Source organism: Symphodus melops, assembly GCF_947650265.1.
Source record: "Symphodus melops genome assembly, chromosome: 17".
NCBI lineage: Eukaryota > Metazoa > Chordata > Actinopteri > Labriformes > Labridae > Symphodus > Symphodus melops.
This window is the reverse complement of record NC_136707.1, coordinates 22,896,735-22,914,978: the sequence shown is the minus strand read 5'-3', so window position 1 is coordinate 22,914,978 and position 18,244 is coordinate 22,896,735. Positions and strand designations below refer to the sequence as shown.

The 18,244-nt window shown below is 46.8% G+C and overlaps 1 protein-coding gene across 8 annotated transcripts in view; it reads right to left on the bottom strand.

Annotated features, from left to right (window-relative positions):
• The window catches only part of cacna1aa (calcium channel, voltage-dependent, P/Q type, alpha 1A subunit, a), a 61,173-nt gene that overhangs the window by 8,687 nt on the left and 34,242 nt on the right, over nt 1-18,244 (bottom strand). For 3 of the 8 annotated variants that reach the window (XM_079365977.1, XM_079365976.1, XM_079365981.1), the window contains exons 13-33: nt 17,934-18,046; nt 17,711-17,842; nt 17,453-17,525; nt 17,041-17,158; nt 16,600-16,667; nt 16,303-16,409; nt 13,266-13,316; nt 12,217-12,385; nt 11,363-11,991; nt 10,913-11,259; nt 10,278-10,413; nt 10,012-10,141; nt 9,825-9,884; nt 9,564-9,670; nt 4,910-5,009; nt 4,644-4,804; nt 4,419-4,559; nt 4,124-4,325; nt 3,884-4,048; nt 3,492-3,602; nt 2,580-2,663 (exon numbers count right to left, since the gene is read on the bottom strand). In XM_079365977.1, the coding sequence (XP_079222103.1) occupies nt 2,580-2,663; nt 3,492-3,602; nt 3,884-4,048; nt 4,124-4,325; nt 4,419-4,559; nt 4,644-4,804; nt 4,910-5,009; nt 9,564-9,670; nt 9,825-9,884; nt 10,012-10,141; nt 10,278-10,413; nt 10,913-11,259; nt 11,363-11,991; nt 12,217-12,385; nt 13,266-13,316; nt 16,303-16,409; nt 16,600-16,667; nt 17,041-17,158; nt 17,453-17,525; nt 17,711-17,842; nt 17,934-18,046 (3,204 nt within the window). Of the gene's footprint in view, nt 1-2,579; nt 2,664-3,491; nt 3,603-3,747; nt 3,798-3,831; nt 4,049-4,123; nt 4,326-4,418; nt 4,560-4,643; nt 4,805-4,909; nt 5,010-9,563; nt 9,671-9,824; nt 9,885-10,011; nt 10,142-10,277; nt 10,414-10,912; nt 11,260-11,362; nt 11,992-12,216; nt 12,386-13,265; nt 13,317-16,302; nt 16,410-16,599; nt 16,668-17,040; nt 17,159-17,452; nt 17,526-17,710; nt 17,843-17,933; nt 18,047-18,244 lie in introns of those variants that run through there. The other 5 variants (XM_079365980.1, XM_079365983.1, XM_079365978.1 and 2 more) reach the window with 4 other exon arrangements.

Genomic DNA, 18,244 nt, shown 5'->3' with positions numbered 1-18,244 from the left:
TAGCATGCTAATCCTGTTAATGACTACGAGTTCTTCAACCATGAACCACAGTAAGAAGAGAAGGACGCAGCTGAAGTGAGCCTTGAAGGGACTGGCAGCAGGCACATGCAGGTCTCATCTACACTACAGTGTGTGTGTGTGTGTGTGTGTGTGTGTGTGTGTGTGTGTGTGTGTGTGTGTGTGTGTGTGTTGTGAAAACAAAGTGTTCCAGCCAAAGACATGCGAGGGGCAGCATGCATCACTTGTTCTCTTTGCCGGGGGGGCAAAGCTTTGGATTCACTCCACTAGTCACTGTTTATGGAGAAGCATACGACGTGTGTGTGTGTAAATCTTAACGGGGGGGGGGGGGGGGGGGGTTTCTGATCCAGATGGTACAAAGCAACACTTTACAATCTGAGCGTTTGTTCCATGTAAAGGATGTTCAGTCTCGACCTGTGTTGGGGGAACGTTACAAAGTGACGAGTTGAAGCACTGATGCATCAAGGCTTCGCGTCCACCTGGAGGAAAGTGCGGGCTGTGCACTCAGGAGCGCTCACATGAAGAGCGTCCATCCTGATGACCCGTAAGCAGCACAACTACAGAGAGCATGATGCATTTAAAGAGAGCGCCTTCGACGTCGAACACACGTGTCAGCAGCATACTGACTTTTTGTTTTGTATTTATTTTCATATTTGAATTTCACTGCAAGAAAAAAAACCCAACTCTACTACACTTTCAAAATAAAAGCACATCATAGATTTTGTGCCACACTTCTTTTTCTGCGACCCACGATAATCCAATTCATGACCCACCAGTTGAAAACCATGACATCCCAGTACTCAGATGACTTCCTGTTATAGAGGCATAAAGTCATCCAGTACAGGACTTTAAAAAGGGGCTGATTCTGCAGGTGGACCAGCAGAGGTTAACCTTCATTAAAACAGCTGCGCTCAGTTCACCGTCACATCGATGCAACCTACACGCAAAACTAGGATAACGCAAAACCGAGCATTTCATGTTGCAAAGTGAGGAGCACGATACCCGACATGTTACAGTGACTGGTGGAGAGGTGGACTCAGTGTTCAGGGGGGTTCAGGTGCAAAACATGCTCTAACATCGGCTGGGATGCAGATGCAGTAAAATAAGATCTCCAAAAAATTACAAACCATCTACATGTGGATGTTGCAGACATATGGTTTATAGCGGCAAATTTTTGGATTTTTGGTTGGTTTGAAGAACAACCAGAGAGATTGACCAAGCCGGTTGTCATGGGTGGACACAGAGGATTCATAGTGCATTTTGATTGGGCGGAATCACAGGAAGTAGTAGTTGATGGGGGGGGGGGAGTAGGAGGAGGAGGAGGAGGAGGAGGGGGTGGGTGGAGAAGGGGGTAGAGGGGAAGTAGATTACAGAAGATCATCGTTAAGTTTGTGGACGATTTAAAGGAAGCATGTAAAAAGATAAAAAACAAGAAAGAAATCAACGTTATCACAGAATCACACACAGTACAGCAAGATGAGTGCAGCACAGTGCTGCTGACTTTCAGGGGAATAAAACATGATTCTGTTCCAATATTGAGGCAGAGCACTCAGTGAAATATTAAAGAGAGTCAGACAGGAGCATCAGTTTAAGGCTGGGGAGTGAACACCAGGCAAAACTAATCGATCACAGAGCAGACATCTTTGACTTTATTTTAAACTTTAACTCTTTAACTCCGAGGACGTCCAGAAACATATTTTGCACACGAGTTCGCCTGAAACTCTTTAAAAGTTTCTTCAGGAAGAAATGAGCAAATTCTGACCTGGTGAATTCACCCGACGTGCAGACATTATCTCTAAGTTAACAAACACGTGCATCCTGTCATCAGTATGAACATTCAGGAGGTGCATGTGTAAAAGTCCTGGCCCACACTGTGCATATTTACCCGCTCTGAATCTTTATCAGAATTTTTAAATAAAGTTCTCCTCTCTCTTTAGATCCAGCATACAGGGAAGCATCGTTCTCATCAGATAAATGTCACAGCATTAAAGCAGATAAATGACCTGAGGTTCTGCCCTTTGTTCATCGCAGGTTAAAGAGACGCTTCAGATGGAGGGAGGTCAGTGTTTTATTTTGTTGATTCTCGCGAACCAATGACTCAGCTTCGATGTTACGATGAGCCCACGGCCGCCTGTTTCTTTACTCGACTGTCCGACGGACGCTCCAGGCACAAACTGGAACTGGTAAAAGATGCTCGGACTCCTGAGACGGTATCGGATGATTTGATTGGCTAACGAGATGCCTGCAGAAGCTGTGCAGAGCCCTGCTTCGTGCCTGGCTGTCTGCTCTCTCCTCGTCCCACCAGCGGGGACATTTATATAAGACTTTCAGGAGATGATCATGCATGACTGAGCAACGCCAGATCAACTCTCACTCGGGCTCTCTTTAAGCTGCACGTCCGGCCTGCTGTACGTCTGCACACAGCGAGACAGACGTGCATCACTTTCCTCTTAATTACCGACTTTATGAACTTTGTTAATACAGCACCATGTCTGGTCTGTTCAGTTTTCACTCCTCAGGACAAATGCAGAAATATTCATGTTTGAGATTCAGCTACTCACCCCGAGCTCTGTAACCAGGATGTCAGTGATGCTGCCCAGAACTGTCACACAGTCGAATATGTTCCAGGCATCTTTAAAATAATTCTGTGAAAAGGAAGGAGAGCGGAGAGGAGAAGAGAATGGGAAGACAGTGAAGAAGGTAAAATGAGAGAGAAGAATCGGCGGCGCTGTGTTTGAATCTGTGCCAGCAGACGAGCTCGGGACAACCTGTACTGCATCAGCACAGCAGAGCGGCCATCAAATATCACACGCCGTACGTCTCCGTCATCAAAAAGCTCGCCAACTTCTGCGGCTTGAAATCTGACGCGAGCGCTCGCTCGTTCATTTGCTGCACGTCGGCGTTCACACAGAGAGAAACGTGATTTTAAAGTCGTCTGCTTTGCTTCGCTCTCCTACAGATCGCCTGCAGCCAAAGTGTGCATTAGACAAGTGGAGAGTGTGTGTGTGTGTGTGTGTGTGTGTGTGTGTGTGTGTGTGTGTGTGTTTTGTGTGTTTGATTCTGCAGGTTCAAATCCCGTCCTGCATAATCTCCTCCCTCTGTCTGTCATCTGTCATTCAGCCTGCTCGTGTCTAATCGCAGCATTACTCTTTATCCCCTCCTCTGTTGGCCGCACACTTTACTGCAACTTCTGTCTCCTCGTGGGTTATTTCCTCGTGACGTAGTGAGACGAGACCGCCCACTCAAACGTCTCACGCCGCCCCCCACCCCCCCCGGAAAACTAGCAGGCGATGTTTTAATGGGTCAAAAAGGTTTATGGAGTTTGTTTGTGGAAGAGTGTTGAGAGAAAGCTGTGGCAGAGCGGTAAACACACACACACACACACACACACACACACACACACACACACACACACACACACACAAACAAGCAAACACACACACACACACACATACACACGTAGAAAGACTCACCAGAACTCCGAAGGCGATGATCTTGAGTACACACTCCATGGAGAAGAGGGACGTAAACACGATGTTCAGGTTGGCTAACACAGCTTCATAGGTCTCAGAAGCTCCGTCATACTACACACACACACACACACACACACACACACACACACACACACACACACACACACACACACACACACACACACACACACACACACACACACACACACACACACACACACACACACACACACACACACACACACACACACACAGAGTGGAGAGTCACACATATTCATTTAAGCATCACGTTCATTAAATAAATGACTTCACGTGCACACACACACACACACACACACACACACACACACACACACACACACACACACACACACACAGGTTTCACATGTTACCTTCATCATCAGCACGACGGTGTTGAGCGCGATCATCGCCATGATTGTATACTCGAATGGCGGCGAAACCACAAACTCCCACATCTTGTACTGGAAGCTGAGCTTGTTCTGAGGCATGTGGCGCGTCAGAGGCCTGGCGTTGATGGCGAAGTCTATACAGGCTCTCTGCAGAAGAACAAAAGGGTTAGATCGCTCTCGTCCGTCTGTCGTCTCTTCAACATCCGGCGGCTCCTCGCTCACCTCGTTTTTCTCCAAGCTGTAGTCCTCCATCATCTTGTCCCCTTGTTCCTGGAAGGTGATGATGATGAGAGCCACGAAAATGTTGACGAAGAAGAAGGGGAAGACCACGAAGTACACCACGTAAAAGATGGACATTTCCATCCGGTACCCCGGGCTCGGGCCCTGGTTCTCATAGGTCGCATCCACCGAATGCTTCAGCACCCTGGGAGGGAGGGGGGAGAGAGAGAGAGGGCGTGTTACGGGACGCCATGAAGCCGTGTGCTGCATGTGAATGAGCGTGTTCACGTGGACTCACTGCGGCCACCCCTCTCCAGTAGACACGGTGAAGAGGGTGAGGAGGGCCCAAGCCACGTTGTCGTAGTGGAAATCGTACTTCTTCCACTCCCGCTTCAGCGCCTTCACTTCGTTATCACGCTCGTATTCCAGATACTCGCCTCTGAAAACACACGTCCATGTAAACGAGACGACCAGGACACTTTCAGGGTGAACAAAACAAAAACAACGCGGGGTATTTCCTGACCTGCAATCGCGCTCAAACTCTTTGGACTCGTCAGTGCAGTAAAAGAAACGTCCTTTAAAGAGCTGCACGGCCACCACGGCGAAGATGAACATGAAGAGCAAGTAGACGATCAGGATGTTGAGTACGTTCTTCAGAGAATTCACCACGCAGTCGAACACGGCCTGAGGAGCGAGTGAGGACAACATGGTTGGTTACTCCACCACAGAAACACACGGGATCTGTTGATCAATCTGCAGGTACACGTTGGACGCCGCCCGCTTACACACCTTGAGTTTTGGAAGACGTTTGATGGTCTTCAGAGGTCGTAACACCCGCAGTACTCGCAGAGACTTGATCGTGCTGATGTCTTTTCCTTTGCTGCTCCCCCTGCATGTGGACACACACACACACACACAGTCAGACAGAGTCGACAGGTGCAGGCAGGTATGACAGGCTCAGTCCGCTCGATCCCAACATGGCAGTGAGCAGCCGCTTCTTGATGGTATTTGTGTCCGAGTTAACTCAAGGTGAGTAACTTCGTCTGGGTTAAAAAAACAACAACACATGCAGCAGTGCTAACGTTGATTAGCCTTTTCTCTTGGCGTGAGGTTAGCATTGTATCTGCATGCTAAAGTCATGTGCTACATCACAGGAATAGCTGACGTCATTCCTGTCTGAATGCTATCTCGTAAATACACTCGTGTTTTACTTTGCAGTGTATTTCAATGCTTTAAAGGGATGTTTAAAGCCTTGGCTTGCACATGCCAAGCTAATGGTGAAATATATCCATGCTGCATTGAAACCTTGCTTTCCATGCTGCAATATTTCTCCTTTTTAAAGCAGCATTTTTACGTGATGGAGGCATTTGCAGAGAGAGTTTAGTCTTAACAGCTCCGCATGTTAGCAGCTGACTTACAGAAGCCATGACCTGCCGTTAGCTCAGACATGGTTCCTACTGGATTCTCTTAATGGTGAAACATGCGGAGGTCACAATTCGGCTTCTGTCGCCGTGTGAGTAAAGTTGGTAAAAGCCACAAACTCTCTCTTGTTATGACTCAACCGGTCTGACTCCATCGACTCTGAAGTAAAACCGAGGATAAGCTGGTTTCACAGCATTGTTCAAACCACATGGAATCTGGTCTTGTCTTTGTACACCATGTTGGAAAAGACAAAGGGCATCTGCGGAGCCAAACCTCCGTCCTTTTCTCGGTGCGCGTGTCGGACGCGGTTAGCTTGACGTTGAGCGTAAACGCCAACATTAGCATGTTCAGAAAAGATGCTAATTTATACGACTGCGTGTGTTTTAGACATCGCATCGTTTATGTATTTGCAGCACGTTGTCTGCGCTCGTTTCAGATTTTTTTTTGACTATGCTGCACATTTTTCTCAATGTAAATATTTTCGGCTTTTTGCTGAGCTTCTGCACTTGTCGGCCACCGTCGTTGGAAGAACGTTAAAATTTTAAAAAAAAATCAGTTGCAAAGAGCGAACTCAGCACTAAAAACAACACTACACTATTTCATGTGATTTAAAAGAGACGACACTAGTTACCTAAAAAAAGAGAATTCCTTCATATTCACTTAAAAAAAGAAAAGAAAACCTCACAGATGTTTCAGCGTCACAGAACCTTTTATATAATAAACAAACAGATTCATGTCATAAACTTCCTGTTCTTCTCTTTTCTTTGAAACATCTCCAGAGTGAAGATCGGCATGCAGAGACAAAGGTCAAACGTCTCTCCTCAGGCCAGAAGGCAGCTGTGTGTGTATGCTGGTGCTTCTGTCTCCCAGATGTTAGACCAGATGTTAGTCTGCTGGTGGTAGTGTGTGTGTGCAGACTTCATGGTACGGGTGTGTGTTGTGTCTATGAACACACTCACTATGCTGATGCTATTTTTCTTACATCGAGTTGTGATTAGCGGTAAAAAAAAAGAAGAGGAAAAACAGGCATCTCTGCGCTTCCTTTGTGGACCTGCTGCAGCTGAACCTGAGGTTCTGCTGCGTTTGAGTCCGAGCTGTTCCATGGTGAACAATGAACAACAAGGAGGAAGAACAGACGAGTACAGAAGTCGACTGTGAGGACGGACGGATGAAGAGGAAGAACACGTGTGATCAGAAGAACAGGCGCTGAGGGTGCAGAGGGAGAAAAATGAGGAGGAGGAAGAGTGAGAACTTTACCCGCCGCCGCTGTTGGTGGTGGTCCAAACGGAGATATGAGAAAAGGGGTGAGAGACAGCGAGGGAGAGAGAGAGAGAGAGAGAGAGAGAGAGACAAAAAAAGACAAAGGGTGGGAAAAGGAAACAGAATGGGACACGGAAAAAGGAGGAATTTTGAAGGAAAGCACCCACGAGGGTGGAAGAGAGAGAGAGAGAAGAGAGGGCCTCCTAACCAAAGAACACTGATGTTGACTCTAACACACACGTGCACATCAACACACACGTTCACTCCAGACAAAAAGCCAGACGAGAGCAGCGTGTACGTTTTTTTTTTTAAATGTCGCTGGTTTGTGATATGGAGCTAAAACTTCTTCTTCAGAGACGGGGACAAACGAGACGACTGCTCCGAATGCAAAGATAAACATGTCAACATATCAGCTCCTTTTCCAAAGCTGTTTAAAAGCAAATAGAGTGATAATATATTTCCCTTTAAGCGGACCGGACTGAGCCGGATGTCTCTGCATCAGGAGCCGGTCTGGACTACAAAACTCTGAGCGGCTGCAGAAACGTGCAGGACGGTGGCACAAGACACCAGCAGCCCTTCAGTCCAGACTGATGGGATTAAAGGAGCGATAATCATCTCCAACGAGACAGCTGAGCCGATCTGGATTGCTGTTTGATTTCCACATATTGAATTAAGGCACAATCTCGATGTGTGGTAGTCTCTCTTTTTTGTTGTTGTTGTTTTGAGGCCATCGTTGTTGTTAACCTCCATCGTAGTAAAATACGATGTTGCTGGTTTTAAATGACTTCATGTTTAAGTGAACATCACGGACTGTTTGAGGAAAGGACAGCAGAGGAACACATCATAAACCCCGCCTCCTCCATGTTAACAGATGGGTAATTGGTCAAAGTATACATTTAAAATGCACGTTCTCAAACCCGGTTACGTCACAACACTTCGTCCTTATCACGTCGTTGAAGTTTAATCGAGTTATTCAATGCTATAAAACAGTTTAAAATGCCATGATTGACAGCTCTGTTGACGAGTGCGGATTATCAGAAACGGCGAGAGATGAACAAAAGGAACACCGACGCAAAGATCATCGAACGTCGATAACCACGAGTGTCTGTTTGAAAAGGGTCCGGGCTGCCTTGAGGGATCGCTGACGTCGCGTCGTACGTAAGTTAGAGTGAAAGCGGCGCGACGTCTGTACCGCGGCTCCAACAGTCGATCCTGCATGTGCAGAAATACGTCGGCGCTCGTCACGGCAGAGGAAGGTCGACCATACAGTCACAAACATCTGATACATTCACACACATATATTACATGTTTATATGGATGCATGCTTTCTGACGGACTCTCTGTGGTTTTGCTGTTCAGTCGTTTCACGCTCACTTCGCACATCCTGCATATTATACATCTGACAGTGAAGTCTTTTGAAAGGTCGAGTGTGACAGAGAGGTCAGAGGACACAGGGTTAGGGAGAGAAGCACACAGATATAAACACCGAGACACAAACACACAGGTTCATGTGAAACACAAAGACAACTTGAAAAGAGTTTAAGAAAAACACACACACAGAAATGATTCAGAGAGAAACGAAGCCCCGCCTCCACTAGAACCCTGGAGCACCTGCAAACATGAGACTTCCTCTATCGGATATCTTCATTCTGCCGCTCTGCTAAGTAGCAGTAGTTATTAAAATTGGGAAAAAGAAGATGTCCTGCTATTTATTTTGGTCTCCATCGAGCACGTGACGGAGACATTAAACCTCCGATAAAGATGCATCCACGTCCACTCGCAGTCTTTAAAGGAGAGACCTCCAATCTAAACCTTCAGCTACCGTTGTGTCTGTGCTGCAGCTTCTTCTTAGGATTTAAATAAAAAACAGGATCTGATGATCATATGTGCTCCAAATTCTTCCCATTAACATTTGTTTTTAAATCCATGCATAGCTATATACATTTAAATCTCCTGCATGTACAAGAGGTCCCCTTTACGTCGGCTACCTGTACATACTCATTTCACTTATAAGTCATGAAACAGGATCAAGCACACTCTTATATTTCTGCAGATCACGTGCAAAAGCTACGTCTGAGGTTACACAGTTAATGCTTCAATTTATTTTATTTTCTCTACCATGCAAAAAGCATGAAAGCAAACTTCACCTTTCATGCTTTGTTTCCCGATCACGGCGATAAAAACCCAGCTATTCAGGCTCCACCGTTCGGTATCCTCACAGTCATGCAGATTAAGAGTTTATAGTACCTGCTTGGCCGTGGACGACGCTGTGGAGTTTGTTTGTTTGTTTTTTTGTGAGCCAGCTCAGGACGACCAGGACTGGGTCTTTAACTCTAGAACGCCCTGGGCACTAAAGGGTTACAGGTGCAAAGGGTGGTCCTCACCTCTCACAGGGGGGAGGGACCGAAGGGGAGGAAGGGGGATGCTTGGAAAACGATTTCTTTTTTTTAAACGTCTTGGAGCATTGGGGGTTTGGTGGAGGTGCTTAGAAATGGCGGGTCTGAGTGAGAATAGTTCAGAGAGAGAGAGAGAGAAGGCAGAATAAATGGCCAACTGCAGAGGATTGGCCATTTGTAAGCGAAGAGAGACAGAAGTCAGAGAGGAGAGGAAATAAGATAGAACGGGCCTGGATCGAGCCACAAGCAGGAAATGTTATACTCCAAGGTGCCAGTGAGGCAGAAGATGGGCAGGAGAGAAGGAGACACAAGAAGGAGGGAAGGAGAGGAGAGGACAGAGGGAGGAGGCAGGAGGGAGGACTTACGTGAAGGCGAAGGCCACCAGAGCACCACTAACCACTATAAAGTCAAGGATGTTCCACAAGTCCCGGAAATAAGAGCCCTGGTGCAGGACCAACCCCAGATCTACCATCTGTCGGACAGAGAGGAGAAGACGGTTATGAGAAGAGGAGGGCGATCAAAAAAAAGGGGGGCTGCCATGACAGGTTTGTAATCCTCCTTTGGGCGGGGTTTTCTCCACACTCCTATGAGAGGTCGTCGACGTGCGGTTCCCAGCGTGGCCTTACCTTAATGAGCATCTCAAACGTGAACACTCCCGTGAACACGTAGTCGAAATAACGCAGAACCTGCAGCAGAAGGAGGGCACGGTTTGAAGTCGTACTTCACGTTTCTCATGGAGAGATGCTACAAAAAATAAGCACGTCAACAGTTCTTCCAACTCCAGCATTGCTTTGTTTCTGTGGACTCTCTCACATTGTTGCGAGGCGATTCCGGCCACACGGGGTCCTCAGCCGCCAGCGCGATACTGCTCATAGCAATGACCAGCAGGATGCACATCTCAAAGTAACGCAGGGTGCAGATGTAGTGACACGCCCGCCGAAACCTGGGAGCAGACACAGACAGCATGACTTCTCCTTCATCATCAACAAACACACGGCTGGCTACGTCCATGTGGATTCATTTCATGTAGGTGAGAGCCCCCCTAACACCCCCCCGCCCCCCGCCCCCCAAACACTAACGGGTTAGTGGTGGACAGGATGAACATGGAGCTGAAGGGAGGCATGGGCCGGGGTCCTCCTTCTCCTCCCTTCTCGTCATCGTCGTCGTCCTTGTCCTCCTTCGCTGGCAGAGGCTCCGTGTTGGCGTTCTTATTGACTGGACAGAGAAGAGGAGACAGAGTGTGTGTGTGTGTGAGTGTCTGATATCAAAGACGAGGGTTTTTATAAAGCATCCACAAAAATCAGCTGAAATCATAACTGTGATGAAAAATGGCCAGTTTTAATGTCTCCCAACAGAAGGGGACCAAAAAACCAGGATGGTACGGATCCATTATTTTGGTACCATTCCCAACTTTTTATGGTTGAAACGTCAATGAAAGGGTTCTGAACCGAACTGACCTGGACCGCAAGGTGGAAACGGGTCTTAACCCGCGTGTTAGCGCTGCTAAAAAACAGCTAATCAAAGGCTAACACGTTTCTCCTAAAGCAGCCAGGACCAAATAGACACAACAACATGCACCGAGGCAGAAACTTTCAAGCGCTCCTCCAGACGGCTAACGCTAAGCTAACCCGGCGGCACGAGAGGCCCGAGGAGCACAGAACCAGAGAAGGGGTACGACGGCCCGCGGGGGTTCTGGAAGGAGACAGAATCTCACCCTGCAGTTTGGCGTTTGTAGATGGAAATATTGGCATGTCTACAGCTGTGTAGTCGAGGTGGGGCAGCCTGATGACGCTGTTGGCACGGTGATGAGCGATGCTCCCGTAGCTGTCTAAAGTGACCAAACTGCCGTGAGTGCCGCTGTTAGCGAGGTGGAGGGCCGATCCAAAGCCGGGGCCCGCCGTGTGATTGGAGACAGGAGGGTAAGCTTCCCCGGGCGGGGTGGAGCCGGAGACCAGCTTGGTGTTCATGAGGTTGTCCATGTCCTCGCTGTACTGGCTGTCCTGCCGGGTCAGGCTCTTTTGGATCGGTCGCGTGGTCGAGAGGTTCGGAACGCTGCATTCCCTGAAAAGTGGGAAAAAAAAAAAAATCAAATATGAGATGAGACCCAGAAATGCTGATCGGATGAAATCAAAAGAACTGTATGTGCCTCATTCGACAGACTTACTTCCTTCTGTGTGAGCACATCCTCTTCCCCTCGCCCTCCGTTTGGTTGCCATGGCGGCTTCTTCTCGTCCTCCTCTCACCGCCGTCTCCGGCTCCTTCCTGCTCTCCTCCTTCTCCACCTCCGTCCACCCCTCGGCTCTTATGTCTCCCCGTTCTCCCTGCTCCTCCGCCGCCATCCTCGCCTTCCTCTGCGCTTTTTCGATGCGCCCTGGGCTTCCTGTGCTCCGACTGGCCTCCTCCTCTGTTGCCGCTCCGGGTGTGGTGATGGCGCCTGGACGGCCTCTCCTCCGACCCCGGCCCGGGGATCACCGTGGCGTCTAAGCGGACGTGAGAGGAATGATGGTGGTGCTCTCCCTTGCGGCTCCGCCTGCTCTCCGTGGACTCCCCACGCTCCATCGGAGGCCTGGCTGGACACGAGCCACCGCCACCGCCCCCGACGACTTGGCCGCCGTGTTCGTGGAGGCGTGTTTGTCTCTGGAGCTCGTCGGCGGGATGCTGCTGGCTGTAGAGGTCAGAACTGTTCGCCGTTGTCTTATTGGTGTTGTTGTTGCGGTTCTCATGTGGATCAACGACCAAGGGTCGATCAAGGTGGGTCTTCATGTCCGGACGGACTTGACGTGCGAAGTTCACCTGCGAGGAGAGGACAGAGAGAGAGGGAGGGAGAAGAGGGCGGGAGTTAAAAGATGACACGTCCAGGATTTCTAAGCGAACAAAAATGGGATTTTTTCCAACTTTAGTTTAGGCCTAATAATGTTTTTCAATCCACAAATAATAAAAGGAATCATCATGATCTCTGCCATCACTTGTGTACACTGATAGCACAAGTCTAGCGGCCTTTGTTGCCTTGTCCTTTACGTTGTTTTGCTCCTCCCTCCCTGTCCTTGCCTTCCAGCGGTCGTCGGTGTCCAGCTCGTTGTACAGCGCCTCGCGGCTCGACACCAGAGTCTGCCTCCTCAGCTCCTTGGTGCGTTGTTCCCACACAGACTTATTGATCCCCTTGTTGTTGTTCTTCTGCTGCTCCTTACTGCAAAAGGGGAAGCAGGGTGGAGAGACAGGACAGGACGGCATTAAAGACTCGCTTAGAGACACGTCTCGCTTTGCAGAGAAACACAGAGAGCCATGAAAAAAGATGTAAAAAAACGAAACATCAAAAGTATAAGTACATAAAATAGCCAGGACAGAAAGACACACTGGGGACCACACACATCAAAAGGGTCAATTGGCCGGACCTATAGAGCAAGGCAGCTCAACTAAGCGAGGTTGTGGGTGTCTACACGGCTTGCCAAAGCGCCGGGCAGGGCGGCCCATCTTTGGTAAACCATGAGGGGACACAGAATAGAAGATAACAAAGGGGCGGGTCAGAGTTTGTTGTGATAAGCTACATTCAATCTGAACTTCCCAAACTGAAGTAAAGCGTCGACTTTAAGAAGTCGGACAGCGTGGGGGAGTTTTTTCACGTCTGTCTTATCAAATAAATATCCTGAGAATTTCTCTCTTTCAATGAGCAGGACAAAAAGACGACTAGATCCAAACAAAACATCAGAGATGTGATGTTCATGTTGCCTTGATCCAATAATGAGGTTTTTGCTGTGCTAGTTTTTTTGCGACTTGGTGCAGAAACAAATCTTCTCAACTCTCTTCTCTTCTAAAGGCCAGTGGTCAACCAACAGCCGTACTGCGAAGTGCAGGCAACAGAAAACAACTTGTTCAACAGAAGCCAACACAAAAGGAAAAAGAAAAAGAAAAAAGCTGAAGAAAGCCAGTTATGTGGTTCATCAAGAAAAGAAAGGAGGAAAGGGAGGAGGAGAGGAGGCTGCTCTAAAAAACACGGAGGAAAGCGAGGAATGGTTGAAAGTCAATAAAAAAGAAGGGAATCAGAAATGAATAAACAAATAAATAAATACCAGTCCAGAAAGGGGTCGGTAGCGTTGTGACACTCACTGTGTACTTTGTTGCTGAGGAGGGAAACAGCTGGTGAGTGAGATGGCACGAAAGAACAGAAGGAGGATTTCATTCCAAAATGGGCCCAAAAAAAAAAAAATCAGCTATCCCTCGAAAAAAAATGGTCTCGATTCAAATCAAATACGAAGGTCAATTTAAAAGGCTGAAGTTACAGAGATATAAAATCATGATACGGAAAAAACAAAACTAAAGAAGGAACGTCAACGTTTTTTGTTCAGCATTTTGGAATGCAACCCTTTACACAGACAGAAAACACACAGAAAACACACACTCTCACGAGGCCGCAGAAACATCGCATCCGTAAATCTGAAACAATCACAGATCTGTCTCACACTCCTCTCACTCTCACATATTTCATCTTTCTTGCATCAGTCGTGACCAGCGCCGCTCCGTCCTCCTCATCACTCCTTTCTTCTCTTACAATATCTTTCTGGTGTCATTTGGTCGTCTGCTGTACAAAACCTTTAATCAAAGGTTGAACTTGAAATGTTCTCGCTGTCGCTTCACGTTCGATGAGCGTCTCCTCGTGTGTCCCTACTCTCCCCGTCTCCTCTTTTATATTCCTTTGAAAATAACATGTAACACAACTGCAAAAGCTTTTCCTCCCGATGAAAGAATGATCCTGTGTGTGAATCTGAACTAACTAAAAATCTGTCACACTCATACTGACAGACTACTCCAAAGTGGATTAACCCCCTAAACGTTAGCCTCATGCTAACTCATGCTAAGTGTGTGTGGATGTTTCAGGGCTCTATGCTTGTGTCATTTTAGTCCCTGAGATCTTGCGTGGGTTTATGCAGCTTTTCCTGCTAGAACAACCCTCGCGTATCTTCTCAAGAGATTCTTCACGCTCCACTGACGTCCCAAAGTTTAAAATCCCTGCTTAGAAAATCTCCATTGAAAGTTTTTCCATATTTCTGCAGCAGACACGGAGGGTTCGTGAAACGCACACTGCGGGCACACAACTTTTCTTTTTTTTATTGTGTTTCTATCAAACAACCTTTGTAATACTTTAAGATTCTGGTTTAGTATGTGACATTATTTTTACCTGCACAAACACACACAGCCTGATCCAGAAATTGTGCATTATTTGCTCCTGCTATCGTCTCAGGCTGATGTGAACACTGCTGATTCTTTTCAGGCACAAGCAAGCACAGAAAGTTCTCAGATGTTTAATTAATCAGCGCGGATCACTTTTTGCAGTGAGGTCGATTTGCACAGAAAAAAATAGGACTTTTTTTTTTTTTTACTTTAAATGCATAACGGCTCATTTAAATATGCAAACAACGCCGGTACACAGAGACGCTGATTGATGATTGATTTTTAGTGCAGGTATAGGTGCGTTTAAATCTTTGTGGAGTTTTGTGAATTAGATTTGCACAGGTGTGACTGGCGTAAAAGCTGTGCAGTCCTTCTTGAATCAGTCTTCTCTCTCTCCCTCTCTCATACACACACACACACACACACACACACACACACAGATACATGTGCATAGTTTAATGATACATAATCAACCGTAATAAGACTCCAGAATAAAGTAAAGTTAACTGAGACACTGATAGGAATGCTCGCAGAACAGTGATGCACAGAACACACAGCATATTCACAAACAACAATACAAAGAACAAAAATAAAGAGCTTGTAAGCTCTGACACTGTGTGTGTGTGTGTGTGTGTGTGTGTGTGTGTGTGTGTGTGTGTGTGTGTGAGAACTAATAAAGTATGTGTGTAATAATATGTGTGTGATGTGAAGTGGACAGAGGCTGATGTATCAAAGTGCTAAAGGTCAGATCGGTGTGGGTGGTGTGGTGTTTCTGAGCAACCTCTGGCCCACCTGCTGAGGCTTTGTAGGGGTGGTGTGTGTGTGTGTGTGTGTGTGTGTGTGTGTGTGTGTGTGTGTGTGTGTGTGTGAACTTTAGCGGGAGTGAAAGGATCGACCCCTGTGTGTATACAGAGAGAAGAGATCAAAGACAAGGACTATCCTGACCGGAGGAGGGCTCGACCAGACCAGTCCAACACTGGCTTTTGTGTGTGTGTGTGTGTGTGTGTGTGTGTGTGTGTGTGTGTTTATACATGTGTTTAAATACACACAGTAGAACGGGACAAAGATACACCAGGAGAGAACAGAAGTCCAGCTTAACATATGAATATAAAGACTGGATGAATTCCTATCCATCCAATTCAATATTATGTTTTAAGTGTTTTATATAATGATGTGTTGTGACACTAAATGTGTGCATTTAACTACTGTTATGAGAACGGACCCTTTGTCAAGCCCCACCCTCCTTGGTTACTGTTACTAGGTAGGAAAAGAAAACCCTCGTCGCCGGGCTCCATTCCTTTTGAAACAATACCTGGAGATTTGATGGAGTTTAATTCCAAGTTAAGTGATTTGATCTTTTTGAGGACTTGGCCTCAGTGAGAGAGTAAGTGCAGAGACACAGCAGAGTGTTTGAGCACATCTCCAAATCATTTAAAAAAAAACGTGTTTAAATCATTTAAAATGTGATCGATGTCTGATGCTAGCGATGCCGGCTAATGTTAGCGGCTAGCTGTCAAACCTTTACTGAATGACCTACAGGGCCTTTAATACGCAGCCGAGAGTCATGTGCACACTCTGACATCACAGTGACATCACTTCAAGCGACACGCTACAGATCCACGCAGGAAAGACGGTAGAGCTGTCCTTCCCGGACCACGACATGGATCTTTAAAGTCACTCCTTCAGCGCCTTCAAACCATGTTTGGTAACTAAATTAAAGTCAGAACTTCCCTGCGATGCACTAAAAAGATTTGGCCCAGGCGAAAGTTTGGAAGTAGCCCAACAACAGTTGCTATGGTTACCAAAGTAAAGCAGCGTTCTTTAGGTTTATATCTGCCCATGTCAGTATTCTGTGACTTCCCCCGACGATTTGTGTCAACATGTTTCTTAAAATGTTCAGGACGGGGTTTGAAGTGAAATGAAAGTGCGGATACTCACGCTGCGATGGAGAGGTTTGCAGCGGACAGCGGGCTGACTTCAGCCACCTCCTTGGCCTTCTGCAGGGCGATCTTCTGACTGGCAGCCTCCTCTTCCTCCTGTTCGTCCTGCAGACACAGAGAGACAGAGAGGGGAAAGAAAGGAAATCAAGAACAATGAGTGTGTGAGACGGGAAAGATGGAAAAGAGGTTAAAGTGGAGATAAGGAGAAGAACCCTCCATAAGGAGCATAACTCGTTTTGAGAATTTAGACAAGAAATTGGACTGAGATTCTGAGTGAAAACAGTGCGTACTGTACCTTGGTCAGCTCCTGTGCATTGGCCAAATTGTCCACAGCGATAGCCAAGAACACATTCAGCAAAGTGTCTGAACACGGAGTTAAAGGAGATCCAGTGTGTAGGAGCAGTAAAAGTCTAATAAATTTGGCTGGAACACTTGGTTAACTTTTAATTCTTGAAAGATTGAAATCTTGGAGGGATGACAAAACATCCAAGGTCATTCAAATATATCATCCACGTCACGATAACACGAGAATATGAGCTGTAATTCTGGTAAACAAACTGCATCCTGATCCAATATTTAAAGGAGCAACATATATGTCTGACACCTAGTGTTTAAAACGGGTACTGCAGTCTAACATCTAAGTCACGACACAGCTCACTGATTGGACGGTGAAACTTCCTGCACAAGTGTTTATTTTCAGTATTTTGTGTATTGAATTTCCGTTGCCATGGGATACAGTTGCCGAAGAGTGTGAGCACGATGAAGAAGATAGAGAAGGCCATGCCCTTGTTGACTCCGCCCTGAGATTTGATGCCGTCGTACATCACCATGTTCCAGTCCTCACCCGTCAGGATCTAGCACACGAACACACACATCAAAGTATTCAGACGAGGTCAGACTCAACTGAAGTGAGGATACAAATACACACTTGTATATAACACACACACACACACACACACACACACACACACACCTGGAACATAGGAGAAGAGCCTTAGCAAGATAACACTAATGACATTGAAGAATTCAAAAGAATCGTTGGACATGTTTTATCACTTCCTCGCGTGCAAATCCTCTTTAGTCTTTTAATCGCTTAGTCCTAATCCAGCCCCCCCTCCCTCCCTCTTTACATCGTGTCCTCCGCTCACCTGGAACACTGTCATTATTGCTGCCGGGAAGGTATCAAAGTTGGTCGAAGGAGTGCCTTTTTCAAAATTAAACCTGGCAGGGGAAAACAAATCGAATGAGAGAGGCAGACAGGGGGAAAAAAAGAGAAGAGAAAATCATTATATATAAAAAAATGAGTTAGCAATTAACAGAAACCAATCTCTTAAAGGGAAATCAAACGAGGTCTATAAGAAAGGAAGGAGAGAGAGAGAGAGAGAGAGAGGTAAAGGAACACTGACTGTCCTCCGAAGAGCTGCATGCCCAACAGGGCGAAGACGACGATGAAGAGGAAGAGCAGGAAGAGCAAGCTGATGATGGACTTCATGGAGTTGAGCAGAGAGACGACGAGGTTACGCAAAGACGCCCAGTACCTGATGGGGAAACAGACCGTCGAGAGGGTTTAATTCATGTCTCTGTAATGACTCGGAGAATGATGCACCTAAGTCCAAACAGACGACTCACTTCGTCACTTTGAAGATCCTCAATAACCTGAGAGCTCTGAGCACGCTGATGCCAAACGATGTGCCCGGCTGGATGATGGACCACAGCACTTCAAATATACTCCCACATATCACCTGCAACACACAGAAGCACGAGCGAGCGTGCACCAGTGTTCACTTCAGATTCATTATTAGTCTCGTGAGCTGAAGTCACAGTTTTTAACCTGTTAGTCATGTTTTAGTCGACATGTTGCTGCAGCACTTTAACATCAAAGAGACGACTCGACGATATATTATAAATGATGAAGTCAACTCACATTGTGTAGAGAGCGT